We start from the raw sequence: 17,013 nt of genomic DNA on the forward strand, positions 1-17,013 counted from the left end.
TCTTTCTTTCTTTCTTTCTTTCTTTCTTTCTTTCTTTCTTTCTTTCTTTCTTTCTTTCTTTCTTTCTTACTTCCTTCCTTCCTTCCTCTTTCTTTCTTTCTTTCTTACTTCCTTCGTCTTTCTTTCTTTCTTTCTTTCTTTCTTTCTTTCTTTCTTTCTTTCTTTCTTTCTTTCTTACTTCCTTCCTCTTTCTTTCTTTCTTTCTTTCTTTCTTTCTTTCTTTCTTTCTTTCTTTCTTTCTTTCTTTCTTTCTTTCTTTCTTTCTTTCTTCCTTCCTTCCGTTCTGCTCCAACACTTTCATCTTTAGCAAAGTTTTATGTCATTGTGCTTTCTTGAGGTAAAATCCTTACTTCTACCACACTCAGAGTCTGACGCACACCCTTGATTTTCCTGCCCTTTTTTGCTGATCTATCCTTCTTTCCTGACCTTCATTACTGCTGACCTGAACAGATTTTAAATCTCGTAAACCTCTCTGTTGAGTTGCATAACTTCTTTGGAAAGGCCTGATTTTCCTGTTGCATTACTGGTTTGAGCTTACTTTGCAAAATCAGTTCTTGAAGTTCTTCCTGAAGGATTTTGCTTTAGTTATTCTCCAGCTCCTCCTGTGTTTGCTTGGTTTGGATTTAGAGGACATTGAACCATTTCTTATGCAGCATGTTAGCCTCTTTCTTGAGGGTCTCTTTCTCGTTCTTTCTATTTTTTTTAAATCTGCAGTGCATTTTATAGACAATTTAAAATAAACTTTTTATTATCCAATCCTGGATAGTAGTTCTGGCTAAAGTTTTGTAATTATTTCAGTCTTCTTCTTGTTTTTGTTTGTAACATCTGACATCTATTGTAGACATTAACTGTAACAAATGACATTAAATCAACCTGTTCAGAGGGTATAAAACAATCATTTCTGCAGCAAAACTCCCAACAAAGCAGATCTTTACATTCATAATGTTGGTCTTCTGCTCTTTGACTTAAAGGACTGATTCGTTTGCAAGAGTTGATCAAAGCTCCGTCCAGATACAGCATTAAAATCAAGATCCGACAGCTTCCTTCAGGAAGCAAAGATGCCCGGCCGCTGCTGAAGGAGATGAAGAAAGGGAAGGAGTTCTTTGTCATCTTTGACTGCTCGTACCAAACGTCAGCAGATGTTCTAAAGCAGGTCAGACATTTTAGTAAAGTTGGATTAATTACAATTGGAATTTATTACTGGAGAAGACTCTCAGGTTATCCTTTGTTGCTGTTGTTGCCTGTAATGCATGCTTCTTGTTTAACATTGGGTGCGAGTGAGATTATTTCAGAAATCCTGCTTTCGTTTTCAAATCCAAGCAGAGCCTTTTCTGAGCCAGACGTACACGTTCAGGACCGAATGTTGAGCAGGAGATTAACTGGAGACACTACGCTAACATGAGCAAATTGTGACATACTCATTGGACTCTCAACGGGAAAAACATGCAAACAATGCAAAATGAGCCGAATCATAAAATGCATGTATTGCTAAATTTGCTTTTAAATCTGGTTGTATTTATTTCATAGTGACAGATATATTTTTTGCTATAATTTAAGGGGAACTTCTAAAATCTTTGCTTCATTTTATTCAGATTCTGTCCATGGGGATGATGACAGAGTATTATCACTACTTCTTCACCACACTGGTAAGAAAAACACCTTTATTTTCAAACCCAAAGAAAACCTTTATTAAATATAATATACATGAAAATCTTTGACATGATGTTGCCCTTTATATATCAGAAAAGTTATGGATGACTATAGGCTAATAATTTGCCAGTAGAAGACTATCTCCAACATAATTAGGTGCATTAATCTGATCCAGGTTTAGACGTCTGTGTTCACCTGAGGATTCTTCCAGGAAAGGCTTATGTAAATGAACTGTAACATCTGCGGTTTGTTTTATAAGCAGATGTTTTCAGTGCCGTTGGCAGAGCTCCACGGTATTACATCTATTGTGTTCCACAGTTCATTCAGGCGCCTCTCTGTTCCTGCTGCGCACGTAATCTTTTTAAGCAGACGTGCACTAATTCTTCCCCCCGATCTGTGCAGGACCTGTTCGCCCTCGACCTGGAGCCGTACCGCTACAGCGGGGTCAACATGACGGGGTTTCGGCTGCTCAACGTGGACAATCCTAAAGTGGCTTCGGTGTTGGAGAGGTGGGCCATGGAGCGACTGCAGGCTCCCACCAAAGTGGAGACTGGGATGACGGAGGGAATGATGACAGTGAGTTTAAAGTTACTGTTTGAAGCTCTGCTTGTGCTTCAGTTTATTGTAGAATCCAGATGTTAGTGGTGGCTCCTGTGAACCTTCCCCCTCTGGCGCTGCATGTAAAGCAGGCAGTTTGTAACTCAGGTTTTAAAATGAAGTGAGTTTAAATCAGATTCCTAAATTGGAGCGGTATTCGAGGCCGATTTTTATCATCTCAGGCAGCTGGCAAAGGGAAAACCATTTGTTACGAAACAACACGTTGAAACTATAATTCCTGCCTTTGTCACATCTCAGCTTGATTACTGTGATGCTCAGAGTCAGCCAGTCCTCCGTCAGCCCCACTCTGACTCCCCTCCACTGGCTACCTGTTCATTTTAGAGTTCATTTTAAGATTATTTTATTAGTAGTATCTTATCATAAAATTACTTTGGTAAAAGTTAAAGTCTCCTCTAAAAGTCTTAAAGTATCTGATTTATTTTGTACTTAAGTATTAAAAAGTAAATTTCTGACATAAAATGTACTTAATTATTAAAAGTAAAAGTACTGAATAAAAATGAGAGGTTAGATTTTCCAAAAACATTTTTTAAAGGTGTTCAGCTGTGATGGATTGTGTACAAACTAATATGTGTCAGAATGGTATATATTTATATGTCTCAACCAACCACAATTAAATTCAAAGGCACAGTTTATTGGGATTGAATTTTTTTTAACAATAATGAACCTGAATGAAATAGGAGTAATGACTTTCTACTTCTTACATTTTTTTTTAAAAAATGTAGGGAGTAGAAAGTACAGATAATTGTGTAAAAATGTAAGGAGTAGAAGTAAAAAGTTGGCTGAAAAAATTTTACTCAAGTTAAGTACAGATTGCCAAAGTTTCCACTTAAGTACTGTAACAAAGTATTTGTACTTAGTTACTTTACAACTCTGCACTGCCTGGCCAATCTTCTCCACTCCTGTAGTCGTGGAGAAGATGTGAAGGGTCAAATCATTGGCATCAAGCTGAGGAAACATTTAAGAAGATTGCAGAAACCACTAAGGACTGTGTGACACATTATTAAAAACTGGAAGGATAGTGGGGACCCTTCGTCTTCGAGGATGCACCCATGATAGTGCCCACTGTACAAGCCTGTGGGGGCGGGGCTATGATGTGGGGTTGCTGCGGTCGCTCAGGTCTAGGAAGCTTGTCCAAACAAAAATATTAGAGGGTGTGACCTTTTCTTTAGTGATGACTTTTTAAGAGTTTAAATGGTTTGTTTCAAATGAAAAAAATGAACTGCCTGAATGTGCACGAAACCCCATCCTCCCTCTCTGAGCTGATTCATCCATCGGTGCCTTTAGCTGCTCCTGAAGGTGCCGAGATCCGACCGTAAGCTGAGAGAAGACATGTTTTTGTGTTGCTCCTCCAAGATTATGGAACAATCTACCACGTCCTGTTAGACAACTTTCAAAACTCTAAAAAAACATTTCTATTCTCTGGATTTTGCCACAGCCTGAGACTTGATTTAATTAGTTTTTCTCATATTTTATTGCTTTCATTTTTAAAATTATTTTCTTTATCCTCTTATTTTACATGTAGGTCACTTTGTTGCAGCTGTGGTTGTTTCACAAATAATAGTAGAAAATATTTGCTTGTTAAAGAAGTATGGACCTAATATTTTCAACAACGTACAACTTTTTGGAAAGATAATACAGGAGTTTATTATTGCCGTGACTTGTTCAAAAACTCACTTATGAAAAAATATTAACTCGTGTTGCACTGCAGCATGTAACAGAACAAGGATTCATTTTTACTTTTTTAAATTTATTTTGTTGCATTGAGACATCAGTTTTAAATTTACAAGTGATTTGAAATCTGTTTTTATATTAAATTAAGCTTAAAAAAGAACAAAAAATCAATATTTTTTAATTTTTATTTTTATTTTTGAGTGGTTGGGGCTCATTGGCAAGCTGGCTGGAAGTCACTGGCCCGTGGACCAGCAGTTGAATTGCTTTAATGTATATTTAGATGTTTCTCAAGGCTGTAAAAGGACTTCTGTACAGTTTTATTTAGATTTCATTTCAGGATGTCACTATCCACCGTGGGTGCTGTGTGTACAGTCTGAAAACGACACACCAAACTGCAGTGAGTGATTGTGCTTGCCCGTGTGATTGCAGCTGATATGTGGTGCTGTGCACATACATCAGTGGGCGTGGTGCGATAAGTGATCCTGGAGATGGATGGTGACGGGGCCGTGTTTCTCTTTCAGACGGAATCGGCTCTGATGTACGACGCTGTTTACATGGTGGCCGCGGCCTCGCAGCGCACCTCCCAAATCACCGTCAGCTCCCTCCAGTGCCACCGGCACAAACCGTGGCGCTTCGGGTCCCGCTTCATGAACCTGCTCAAAGATGTGAGTTCATTCGTTCACCTGTTCTTCCTTTCTGTTCCATCAGAACAAATAGCAGCGTGGCTCTGCTGTTTTAAGTAACACCAAACTACAGAAGGCATTATGTTGCATACTTTTCACTCTGCTGGAAAAAGAAGCAAAATTTTCCTGCCTGAATTATTGATCTAACAACAGACGACACAAACCAACGAGACAAACATAATCATCAAACACACGGTTTGAAAACATCCTGTTTGTCTTGTACAAATCACGATGGTTTATTTGTGGGAGCGTCTTCTTGTCTCTGCTGAGATGTGTTAATTAGAATTTAATAGGCCCTCATGTTATGTTGCATTCTCTAATTAGACGTTTCTTTCATCTTCAACCGGGGACTGAATATTGACAGACTCAAACAAACCAAAATCTCAGAGAGCAGCGTCTGAATAAATGAGCTTTTTAAGTGTCTGTGAGTTACGATCACCGTTTTTGCTCGAGCTCATGGAGGTTTGAAAACATAATTTATCTTATCCAGGGAAGATCAGGAGTGAACTGTTCTGCATTCTGCCTATTAAATGCAGTTTCATTGCGGTGCATTCATTTAAAAGGGTCATATTTTCCTTTTTGTCTAAAATAAATATTTGATCCAGCCAATATTAAATTTTTTTTAATCGTGTAATTCTTTAATCTCAGCCCTCAACACCATCCTTTCAGTAGGACCATAAAAGACAATCAGGCAGAGAACTGAAGGAAGTTAGCTGAAATAAACAAAGTCCTGTGTTAGACTGGCTGTGGCGGCCATCTTGATTTGAATTGACTCCAAAAGTTAAGAGTTTTAGATGTACAACTAGTAATTAACTTTTAACTACCACAATCCCACTCATCATTCCCCAACACATCCTACAGAACTGGACTGATTTGGGTGTGATATGATAAGATGTGGCCTGAGACAAAACCTGAATCCACCAATGTAGCTCAGCCTCAGAGGGAAGTAGCTAATGCAGGAAGTAATGCAGTCCACATGAAAAGTAATACATCTAATGTGACAAGATAGTTGTTTGCACACACGTTTTAAGACCTGACAAACCACCGATCAGTATTTAACAGGAACTCTTCAAGTCCAGATTTTATTTATTTTCTTAAGCCAATCTGGATTTTGTAGTCAGAGAAGCTCCATGTCAGCCCTACATACACAGTAAAGATGCTAACACATGGTCGGGACAGAGACCCTTTTGATTGGTGAGGATTTAAAACAAGATTTAATGGCAGGAATAAATCTGGACTTAGGGGTCGAGTACATGTGACAGCTGTGAGCAATAAGACTGAGAAGCTGACTAATCACAGAGCAGCTGCACTGAAAAAAATCCTGGGACTTCCCGCAGGTGTCAAAGGTCGTTCTCGTCATGTGATCAGGTTTAGAGTGTTGGAGGCTTTGAAACGGGAAACTGTGCTTCGTCAATATTCTTTAGATTTAATATACCGTAGATTCAATTTATTCTCAATTTTGTTGTGGTTGTGGTTCTAACGCTCAAAATATTTTTCAGAAGATGAAAGTTCGTCATTTTTACTCGGCCTGAATGAGTTCAGTGTGTATTTTATTTTCAGTATTAAGTTATCACATGATGACAAGACCATTAAAAAATTCAATCCAATTAAAAAAACAAACAAACAAAACTTTGGAACATTGAGTAAAAATAAACGCAAGTAAAAAAATATGATTTTCACATTTCATATTTCCTTTACAATGCAAAATATCAAATATCGAAATTAAGAAATTGTACCATAAATTGTTCAATAAAGTTATTTTCTTGTTCACTGTAAAAAAAATCAGTTAATGAGATATGCAAATCATTTAATTCTGTTTTTTCTTTACATTTCGTATAGCCTGGCCCTACACACATCCACTCAGTTCTAGTTTCCCTTCTTTGCTCAGTCTGGGATTTCTCCCATAAACAAGGATTTCTCTGGTAGAATTTTAACCGGGCCAATCGGTGAACAGAAGGAGGAGTTGTGAACGACGATCCCAAAAACCCCAAAGTTTCTATGATTTTCTTTCTTTGGATTAACTTTTTCTTTTACATCCCTTGATTTGTATCCCTCAGATGAACTTGTAAAACTCAAAAATGCATATCAAGGCGTCCCTACGTGCTCGTGAGAAAGAACCAAATGACACTGTTTCACATTTGGTATATTTAGCCTCTTATCTTTCAAAAGACCATTATTTCATGCAGGAGAAAGTGTGAAACACTTACATTTACAAATTTACAATCCAGAATTCTATCATCTATCATTCATGATAAAAACTGACTACTGAGCGTTTTTGACACGAGTGAAATGTGTTTTATTTCTGAGCCTACACAGATTGAGCCTACCTGTTATTCTACTGAGCTCACTTTGTTATCAACTGATTTAAAATTTCTCTGAGCAATGTTCCCTCTTGCTGCTCTCCATTTAAGCAGTCAGAGGCCATATCTGCCGGCTCCGTTTACGTCATCGTCCCAATGACCTAGATTGTAGATGCAGACATTTAGTATTTCCATTGAGGGTCTAGCCAATGCAAAAACATCTATTAAAATTCAGTCTTTGTTAGCGTTCTGTGCTTAATGAAGAACTCATCCATTATTCATTTAGGACCTGTTTTCGTTCACTTTTCTGGGCCTTTCCTTGATTCTGCAGTGATTTCTGTGACAAAAATGAAACCTGAGCGATTCATGACTCGTGTTTTCTGTCCTCTCTTGGTCACAGACACAATGGGACGGTTTGACAGGACAAATAATTATAAACAAGACGGATGGTCTGCGGAAAGAATTTGATTTAGATGTCATCAGTCTGAAGGAGGACGGCTTGGAGAAGGTGAACTCTCTGACCTGTGTGCACTGTGCAGCTCTGCATGAATGTCGATTCTTCACAGCTTTTTCTGACAGAGTAGAATGTTTTTACACTAACAAGGCATCTGCTATTTATTCTACCTTTTTTTTAGAATAGTTGTAGAAAAACTGTAAATATACAATATAATTTGCTGAAACATACAAAAATCCTAATAACAGATGTCTAAATTACACCAGAAATGTCACGAAGTGTTTTGACACAACCCTACAAATAGCAACAGTTGTCCTTTTAAGCTTGTACTTTTTGAATGCTCCTTTAATCACACTGACACCACCGCTCTGCATTCTGGCAGGTCATTAGGGAGCCTGTTACCCGTTCAGTCTTTGATCACTGCAAAGAAAATGCAGCCAAATGAATTCAGTAGAAAGTAAAAGCTGAAATTAAATTGAATCAAATGTGTTACCTGAGGAGCTTTTTTTTCCTTATATAGATAAACTTAAAAGTCAGAATTAGTCAGTGTTTTTGTACTTGTTTTTAAGCTTGTGGTTCAGTAAGTAAATTGCTTTCTCCTTACTGTTTTTGCAAGTCAATGACGGGCAACCGCTTGAATAAAGTGTGGAAAAAGGTCTGTATTTAAACTGCCTGGGCAGATGAATAGATGTTTAATCTTCAGTAATTTACCTATTTGTGATGTCTATCCTTTGTATAAAGAAAAGATTCACAGGTGGAAAGAAATGCTTGATGTTTCAGCGCTGGCCGTGTTATTTCAAGTTTTTCTAAGACGTGCTTTGTTTCCTTCCCTCCTTTTCCTTTCATGACTCTCTCATCCTTGTTTATTATTCTAATGTAATTCTTCTGCCACCTGTTTCTTTTCCCTTTGTATTACTGTCCTTGATTGTACGTGAGTCTCTTGGGCAATTGCTGTTTTGTCTTAACAGTGTGGTTATTTGAATATTTCAATCTTTACAGATTGGTATCTGGAACTCCCAGATGGGCCTTAATTTAACAGAAACCACCAAGGACTCTTCCACAAATATTACCGACTCAATGGCCAACAGAACCCTTATTGTCACTACTATTCTGGTATGAACAAAAAAAATGGGTTTTTTTTTTGTTTTGTTTTGTTTTTTTTATCAGCAAGCATTTGGCCAGGCATGTTTCAGCCTTCACACACTAAACCAATTTATTATTGTGTTTTATTCCAGGAAAATCCTTATGTCATGTATAAAAAATCCGATAAGCCACTATATGGGAATGACCGCTTTGAGGGTTACTGCCTAGACCTGCTCAAAGAGCTCTCCAATATTTTGGGCTTCTCCTATGAAGTAAAGCTGGTGTCAGATGGCAAATATGGCGCTCAGAATGACAAGGGGGAGTGGAACGGCATGGTTCGGGAACTCATAGATCATGTAAGTACTGATCAGTTTATGGTTAGAGAAGATGAAGGAAAATGGTCGACGTCGTTGCTGAGATTATGCTCTGTAACCAGGTGGCTGACCTCGCTGTGGCCCCTCTCACCATCACATATGTCAGAGAAAAGGTGATCGATTTTTCCAAGCCCTTCATGACGCTAGGAATCAGCATCCTGTACCACAAACCTAACGGCACCAATCCAGGAGTGTTCTCCTTTCTGAACCCGCTCTCTCCTGATATCTGGATGTATGTGTTGCTGGCATGCCTTGGTGTCAGCTGTGTGCTGTTTGTCATTGCCAGGTAAACTTTATAAAAATGAAATGAAGTTCATTTAGCTTGCAAGTAGGGCTGCAATGATAAGTCGACTAGTCAAGGACTAATCGACTATTAAAATAGTCATCGACTAATTTAATAGTCGATTAGTCGTCTTTTTTTTAACTTTGTTTTTCTCTCAACTGCTTTGACACCTTCCACTGCCACATCTGCCTTTCTGTCCTTGACACACATGCACAGTAGTGGTAACCAGGGTAGGCCGTGGACGTCACAATACATTATACAGAGAGGCTCTGGTATCATGGCTACCTGGCTACGGAGCTCAAAAGTTTGGGATCGTTTTAAGAAAATGAAAGAGAAACCTGTGCAATATCTGCAGAGCAGAACTTACCTTCCACTGCAGTTATTTCTAGTTAGCATATAGCTAAAATCTAACCATGGTTATATAATAGCAGCTGCATTCTGGCGCGATAAGCTGTAWGTTTTATATTCAATTAACGTATGATCCGATTAGACAAATCGAAACAAATAATCGGTGATTAATCGACTATAAAAATAATCGTTTGTGGCAGCCCTACTTGTAAGGGTTCCATATTTCAGAGTAACCCTAACCCTAGAGTTGGCCATCTAGCAGCGAGACTGTTTTTTTAGATTATACATTTATAAATGTTACAGTAAAAACGGGCATGCACCAATGAGGATGCAGCAAGGCAGACAAGATTAGTAAAACTGGAAAAAGAGGATTTATATGTCAGGAGTTTTAGTTTTAACTGTTGATATTGTTGTCACTCGTTTTTGCGGTTTAATTTCATTACTTTCAGGTTTACTCCATATGAGTGGTACAACCCTCACCCCTGTAATCCAGACTCAGATGTGGTTGAAAACAACTTCACTCTAATTAACAGTGTCTGGTTTGGAGTTGGAGCCCTTATGCAGCAAGGTATGCTTATAGTTGAAATTAATATATTATAATTCATGTAAAAAGTCCATGATTCATTATTCATATTATTGAGAATTAGTAATTAACTCATCTTGATACCCAACAGGCTCTGAACTCATGCCTAAGGCTCTTTCAACAAGGATAGTTGGAGGAATATGGTGGTTTTTTACACTAATTATTATCTCCTCATACACTGCCAATTTGGCTGCCTTCCTCACTGTGGAGAGAATGGACTCACCGATTGATTCTGCAGACGACTTGGCCAAACAAACAAAAATTGAATATGGGGCTGTAAGAGATGGCTCCACCATGACATTTTTTAAGGTAATCTGTTTGTTTTGCAAAAAATAAGAATATGATTCTTAGAGAGGATGCAAATATGACCATTACTTAGTCCGCTACCATAAAATAAGCAGGTCAAACAGGAAACACTGTCAGTTTACAAACACGTGTCATTCATGTATCAAAAGTATTTAGTTGAATATATGTTTTTTGTGTTGATCATGGTTTTAATTTTTCACAAAGTTTGATTCTGATTCCGCAGAAATCTAAGATCTCAACATATGAGAAAATGTGGGCGTTTATGAGCAGCAGGAAAAACACGGCTTTGGTGAAAAACAACCGAGAGGGGATTCAGAGGGTCCTCACCACAGATTACGCTCTTCTGATGGAGTCCACCAGCATCGAGTACATCAGCCAGCGCAACTGCAACCTCACACAGATTGGAGGCTTGATAGATTCCAAGGGCTACGGTGTGGGAACCCCAATTGGTAAGGCAAATGAAACTGATAACTAATAAATGCTCATTATTTGCCATAGAATCACGATCCAAGCATGATTTCTGCATTATGCCCTAGGCTCCCCATACAGGGACAAGGTCACCATTGCTATCTTGCAACTTCAGGAAGAAGGGAAGCTGCACATGATGAAGGAGAAATGGTGGCGGGGGAACGGCTGTCCAGAAGAGGACAGCAAGGAGGCCAGTGCTTTGGGTGTGGAGAACATCGGGGGAATCTTTATTGTGTTGGCAGCCGGACTCGTCCTCTCAGTTTTTGTCGCAATTGGAGAGTTTATTTACAAATCCAGGAAAAACTTGGACATTGAGGAGGTGAGTGTTGGCCAGTGCGAGTGGCACAACAAGTATTAATAAATGGGGGACTTTTTCAAAGACTTTATTGCACCTACTACACATTTGTGTTGTCGTCGTCTTTACAGGACTACACTAATCAGAGGGCCAGTAAGCATTTGAAATCTGATTAAACTTAGATCTTTAAAACTGCATTGTTACAATCAAAATGGAAGTTTTTAAAATATATATATTTTTAGTAGTAGATTCTATGTATGTCTTGATTGGAAGATTACATTAGAATTCTTTTATTTCTGATGACAAATGATTGCAGTTGTGATACTTGACCATTTTGGCCTTGCTGTTTTCTGTTTGTTTGTTTTTTCAAAAAAGGCATTATAACGTGTTGCATGGGTGACGTTTTATTGTTCTGCCATTATACTGTGGGTAAATAATGGTAAGTTGTATCATTTGTAGACATGTTTGCCATATTAACTTCAATAACTGCTGTGGGTTCGACAGGTTTTCCGTTTCAGAGTAACACCGCACAAAGACTTTGACAAATTCATTGCCATTTATTTCTAAATTGTTTATGATTGAGTGTTCCCTCAAGAATTTATTTATGAAATGGGTTGTTTTTTTTTTGTCCAACATGAAGTTTATGAATGTGCTTGTATAAGTTTTGTTGAAATTGTTACTGAATGACTAAAAATATGTGAGAATACAACATTAAACCTTTGAATTTTGTTTGTTTTAATGTTGATCCTTTTTTTTTTTTTTAGGAAAAATGCACATTTATGCATGAAATAGATCAAAGGCAGTTTTTGCTTCTTTGTTCAATGCCAAAAAAATTGTGTTCTTGGCGTTATATTTTCACGGTTATATTTTGTCATGTATTTGCTTCATGCTTTGCTTTTTACTTTAAACTAACAACTCATTCTGCCCTTGCTAAAGAAGCTTTTTGCATTTTGACTCACCTTTGTCTTTATTTTTCATCCGACTAGTAGTCACCTCATGCAGACTTAGCCTTTTACATAACATCCTCAGAAGGTAGTGGATTATAAACAGACATTGCACAAAGCTGATGTAAAACATTAGCAGCCGTGACAGACAGATTAGAAAATCCTGCAAATACAGTGAGATTGCGCTAATCTGACGGCTAAAACTGAGCTTTGCTGGTTTTGTGTCCCTATTATAGAATTTGTCACATTAAGGATTGAAATGCAGCACAACCCACATCTAAACACACAGACTGTAATAGATATACTGTATCTGGATATGGGATATGTTTACTCACCTGCTTTTAGTTTTAATATTGATAAATGCATGTGTAGACTAATTTATCAAAAGTTTGATGGGATTGTTTTGTAAATTGATGAGTTAGATCAAGAAGTCAGAGGCTTATTTATTAATTTTTTGAGTTGCATGGATCATTTCCTTTTAAAGCAAAATTAAAACAATTTGATTTCAGATTGTAAAGTTTCCTCCTCTGATGTAAGTACGACTACAGTATTTTATCCAGACACTTTCACTTGTTCAACTAGTGTCCCAATGTAACACGAGGAGAATTGAAGCCAAAATGACAAATGTGAGTGTAATTTGTTTTCTGGTCAATCAACTGTTAATCTGACTGGTACAGATCAGGGTTCTAGTTTACTGGGGTCACCATGTCCCCTGCTTTCTCTCACTTCTCGAAGATTACCGTATTATGGTCCTCACTTATATAATCCTGTCAATAGGACACAGCTCCCTTCTCAGCACTAACCTGAACCTGAAGTTCATCACTTGGTTTGTAATCAGTTAGGATGCAGTGGTTCAGCAGACAAGGAGGTCATAGAACATTTTCTGGAATTTATTAAAAGCGTTGGGTCATTCTCTAGGATTCTGAGCCAAGTTAGAGAAACATTCATATTATACTTGTGTCCTATTACCTCTTTAATTCTTTATTATTGGGTTTAGAACAGAAATCAGTATCACATTTAATATTTACAGTATATTGTGAATAAATTTATTTAAAAGCTAATTTTATCAGGCTGTAATCTGCAGATCACATCAGACAGGTTTTTTTTCAAACATTAGGTTAAATTGGACATGGCATCCATAGAGCTCTTAAAAATACCCTGTAGTTACTTTAACAAGACATGGCAGATAGCACTTCTATCTGCACAGTTTAAACAGCTATCTGTCATCACGATGAAATATGATATTATCAATTATGTCTAAGATTTAGATTTTCTTTTCTTCTTTTCCATTTTTTTCTACCTACTTTGCTTCCAAAGTAAAGTGGAATCTCCTCTTTGTGAGGATTAGGAAAAATGCTTTTTATTTTAATTAAAAATCTACAAAACATAAAAACGTCATGAAGACTAAATCAATAATAAGTATGACAAAAATATTTGAACTCAAGCAACTATTTTGTCCATTTCCACTAAGTAAACAAAGATTAATTGGAATCACTTTTGTGAATGAGCAAGTAAGAAGGACAGGTGGAATAAAACAATGCTGTAAAAGTAAAAGATCGTCCAGATTTTGGGGCTAAAGGGACATTTATAGGCTTTGACACACAAGACTCATCAAGACAGATACAGCGGGCTTTGCATTAATCTCACATCATGACTGTTTAAGGTTTTGCTATTCTGATGAATTCCAGGATTGGGCCTTAACTGCTTTCATTTTGTTTGCTGGTCTTTAATCTTCTAACCCTGCATTCTTAATCAAAACTCAGAGCAGGTTTTTAATCTTGCATGAACGAGGCCGCGGATTATGGGCCTCTGACCTTGCCATAGCGCACAGCTGTTTCCGCCTCAAATCAAGTCTCTCGTCCCGTTTAGCTTGAAAAACAGGATAATCTTACTATTGCACTACAATGCTCCAAGACCTAAACTGTGTATAGGAGACGCCAAGGTGGGAAAACATCTTAGGTTTTGAGTGTACATTCATAAATACATGTAGAGCTCTATAAAACTTTACTAATTGAAAACTGTTTTCACTGATGTGTGTCAAAGTGGCACAAGAGGACCACATTTTGTGGTACTGTTATTATGTAATCCTTCTGAGTTCATACAGTTTGTCTCAGCTTTGCTTCAGATCTGTACGTGTATCCACTTTTCAGAGACAGAATTTTAACCTTTTCTTTTTCTGAATAAACACAATTTTAAAGGATAAAAAATAATAAATTATATCAAGGACAAAAGTGTTTTGACAAAACTACAAAAAAAAAAACACAACTTTCTTTTGGCAGCTCAAGAATGGATACCCACATTAAGGGTTGAAAACTAAGTGCAAGTTAAATACATTTCTAGCACTTTGTTTTAAATAAAGGATCTTTGATCAGGAGGTGAAGATTTGACGAGGTTCTGGTATTTTTTGATTTTACATTACAATCTTTTTGTTAAAAAATATACACATATAAAACAGAAAATAAAATGGTATGGAATGCTGAATGAAAAATGAAAAACAATGAAATAGGAATAAGCATTTTTCATGTCTTTGGGGCTGTCTCAACCATGATTTGATGTTTTCATATGTAACACCTAAAAAATGCTTTGAGATATTACTGTCATTATTAATGATCCCTAATTATTAGGAATAAATCAAAATGTATTTGATGATGAAAAGAAGTGTGAATTGCGACACAAAAAAACACACTTCGGGTTAAAATTTTGAAATGTTAAAATATCTTACAACATTTTTAATTCAAAATTTTTTTTAGCATTTTAAATGACAAAATTTTACCCAGTCAAACATTATTTTTTTTTGTGAAAGAACAGTATTTTGCAAAAATGCTTTTTGGCCATGATTCAGCAGATTGGACACTGATGAATCAACGTTTGATCTGACGAACAGAAAAGACAAAATTAACTTTTTCTTATTTCCTCTTGGGTTGTTACACCTGAAATATGCTCCACGTATAAAGTTTGGCTTGACGGTCTCTGCTATCTTTGGTCTTTGTATTAGAAATCAGGTTCATTTAAAATTGCCTTTAAATTCACTCTAATGCACAGCCTATGTTCATGGTTCTTTGTTGTTTTTTCAATTGGCTGTTGTGTCTTCTCAACATGGCTGATAAAAGCAAGTTTAACATATGCATTTCTACTTGTTTTCTCTTTTAGATTTTTTTTAAACTATGATAAAAGAAAAATTTTTTGCAGCGCAAGTGCATACTTCAGCAGAGGTAGAGCTGTACTTCCATCTACTGGCCAAAATCTGAAAATATAACGTTGACAAATTCCCAGCATTTGTGAGTTAACATTAAAAAAAACTTAGTTGTAATAAAATTTTTATTTAAGTCAGTAATTATAAAATCATTTTATAAAAAAAAAAAAAAAAGCTTGAACATGCAGACAGACCTAAATGTAAGAAATTACTTCAACATTAGCTCTGGGTTAATGTGCAACAGTGCTTGAGACGCAGATAAAACAAACATTAACTGTCGTTTTGAACTGATCATACACTAAAACATAAGGCACATTTATACAACTTATGTGACATTTTAACACTCTCTGGAACCATTTTTCAAATTATACGGGAAGCTGACAGTGAACCATTTAAACTATAGCATGCATTCAATTAATGTTTTTGAAAAGTTACATAATCTGCAAAAACATTACTGAAAAGTTAATTTGAAATAAACAGCAATGCAGTTCAAATGATAGTTTCAGTAAGATTGCCAATACATTTATTAGTGAAGACAAAAGAAAAGAAAGTCCTCTGTGCATATGATGGGTATTTCTACGCATCTAAGATATAAGACTTAAAATGCAATTTCATTACCTGAGAATGACTATTTTTAAGATTAATTCTATAATCCTAATTTGTGACTGAAAACTTTTAGAAAAAAGCCTAAAAAGTGCCTGCACCTTCAAAGTTTTTAAGTTTTGTTCACTTTAGCTATGCAGCAAAGGAAATTCAGCATCAAAATGAATGACATTTATGAGTAAATTCAAAACACCATCATACTGAAAAAAAAAAAAAAATCAAAGAAATGCACAAGAAAAAGCAAATCTTTCCAAAAATAGCATACTGTTATAAAACCACTGTTAAACCGTTTGCGTTGAAGTCCTGCACGTTTTAAAAAACCATTGAAAACTGACTCGCTTTACAAACTGTTGGTCATGTCCAAACAGGCACTGAGTACAGAAGCAGAAACAGGACAACCTGCTTCCTCCGTCTTGGCCAACAGTTCACCAGTTTGTAACGAGTCTGAAGGATGCACACTTGGATCACACTCTGAGGTGGAACTCACCATCTCTATGGCAATCTGCGACTCTTCCTTTGTTTCCACAAATTTGTGGCAAGGGATGGAAAAGTCTGGTGAAGAGAGCTTGGCGAGGCGTTGCAAGTGGTCCTGGTCGGAGTCGCACTCCATGTTGACACTTTTATACAGACCACACAGGTTCTGCTGCATCTCTTTCAGGTTTTTCTGCAACTTGTTGTGCTCCTGAAGCAGCCGCTCTTTCTCACTTTTCTGTGGAAAAAGCAACAGTAAAATCACTCACGTTGTCCACTCATCATAGCTGCACATCTTGTTTGTTCTTAAAATTGTTGGATTTTTCTACCACATTCTGTAGCATGGTTTAACTATACTTGTTGTGATTATTTTGTAATTCCTACAGCTCAGTAGATTTGTGAAAACTGACTATTATGTCAAAAAAGGGACTCCTTTAGGATGATTTGCATTGTGAAAATGTATTTATAATTTCAGCAACAATAATATTTTCCTTCAGGATTAATACTCATGCAGTTCCATATACTGTATTTTGCTCACTGTGATGACGTTACTCTATTTTTTATCTGATTTATTTAATATAAATTCATGAAAACAATCACATTACATGTAAAAGTTTAGCTCTCCACGGATCAATAAAAACAATTAAATTCTCCTATGTATGTTTTACCTTCACAGTGTAACAAAC

At 36.7% G+C, this 17,013-nt stretch overlaps 2 protein-coding genes across 3 annotated transcripts in view; one reads left to right on the forward strand and one right to left on the reverse strand.

Moving 5' to 3' along the window:
* The window catches only part of LOC106520564 (glutamate receptor ionotropic, kainate 1), a gene marked incomplete at its 5' end in the record, with an annotated part of 17,555 nt that extends 5,710 nt beyond the window's left edge, over positions 1-11,845 (forward strand). The window contains 13 exon segments of the mRNA XM_014012738.1: positions 972-1,153; positions 1,593-1,646; positions 2,053-2,226; positions 4,461-4,604; positions 7,323-7,430; positions 7,993-8,031; positions 8,376-8,489; positions 8,612-8,815; positions 8,896-9,119; positions 9,914-10,032; positions 10,139-10,356; positions 10,577-10,802; positions 10,890-11,845. Of these exon segments, the coding sequence (XP_013868192.1) occupies positions 972-1,153; positions 1,593-1,646; positions 2,053-2,226; positions 4,461-4,604; positions 7,323-7,430; positions 7,993-8,031; positions 8,376-8,489; positions 8,612-8,815; positions 8,896-9,119; positions 9,914-10,032; positions 10,139-10,356; positions 10,577-10,802; positions 10,890-11,179 (2,096 nt within the window).
* A 3,521-nt stretch (positions 11,846-15,366) lies between these two features.
* LOC106520566 (transcription regulator protein BACH1) overlaps positions 15,367-17,013 on the reverse strand; it is a 7,029-nt gene continuing 5,382 nt past the window's right edge. For both annotated transcript variants that reach the window (XM_014012740.1, XM_014012741.1), the window contains exon 5: positions 15,367-16,565. In XM_014012740.1, the coding sequence (XP_013868194.1) occupies positions 16,197-16,565 (369 nt within the window). In that variant the 3' untranslated portion in view covers positions 15,367-16,196. The remainder of the gene's footprint in view (positions 16,566-17,013) is intronic.

This window comes from Austrofundulus limnaeus, unplaced genomic scaffold (genome assembly GCF_001266775.1).
Source record: "Austrofundulus limnaeus strain Quisiro unplaced genomic scaffold, Austrofundulus_limnaeus-1.0 Scaffold94, whole genome shotgun sequence".
NCBI lineage: Eukaryota > Metazoa > Chordata > Actinopteri > Cyprinodontiformes > Rivulidae > Austrofundulus > Austrofundulus limnaeus.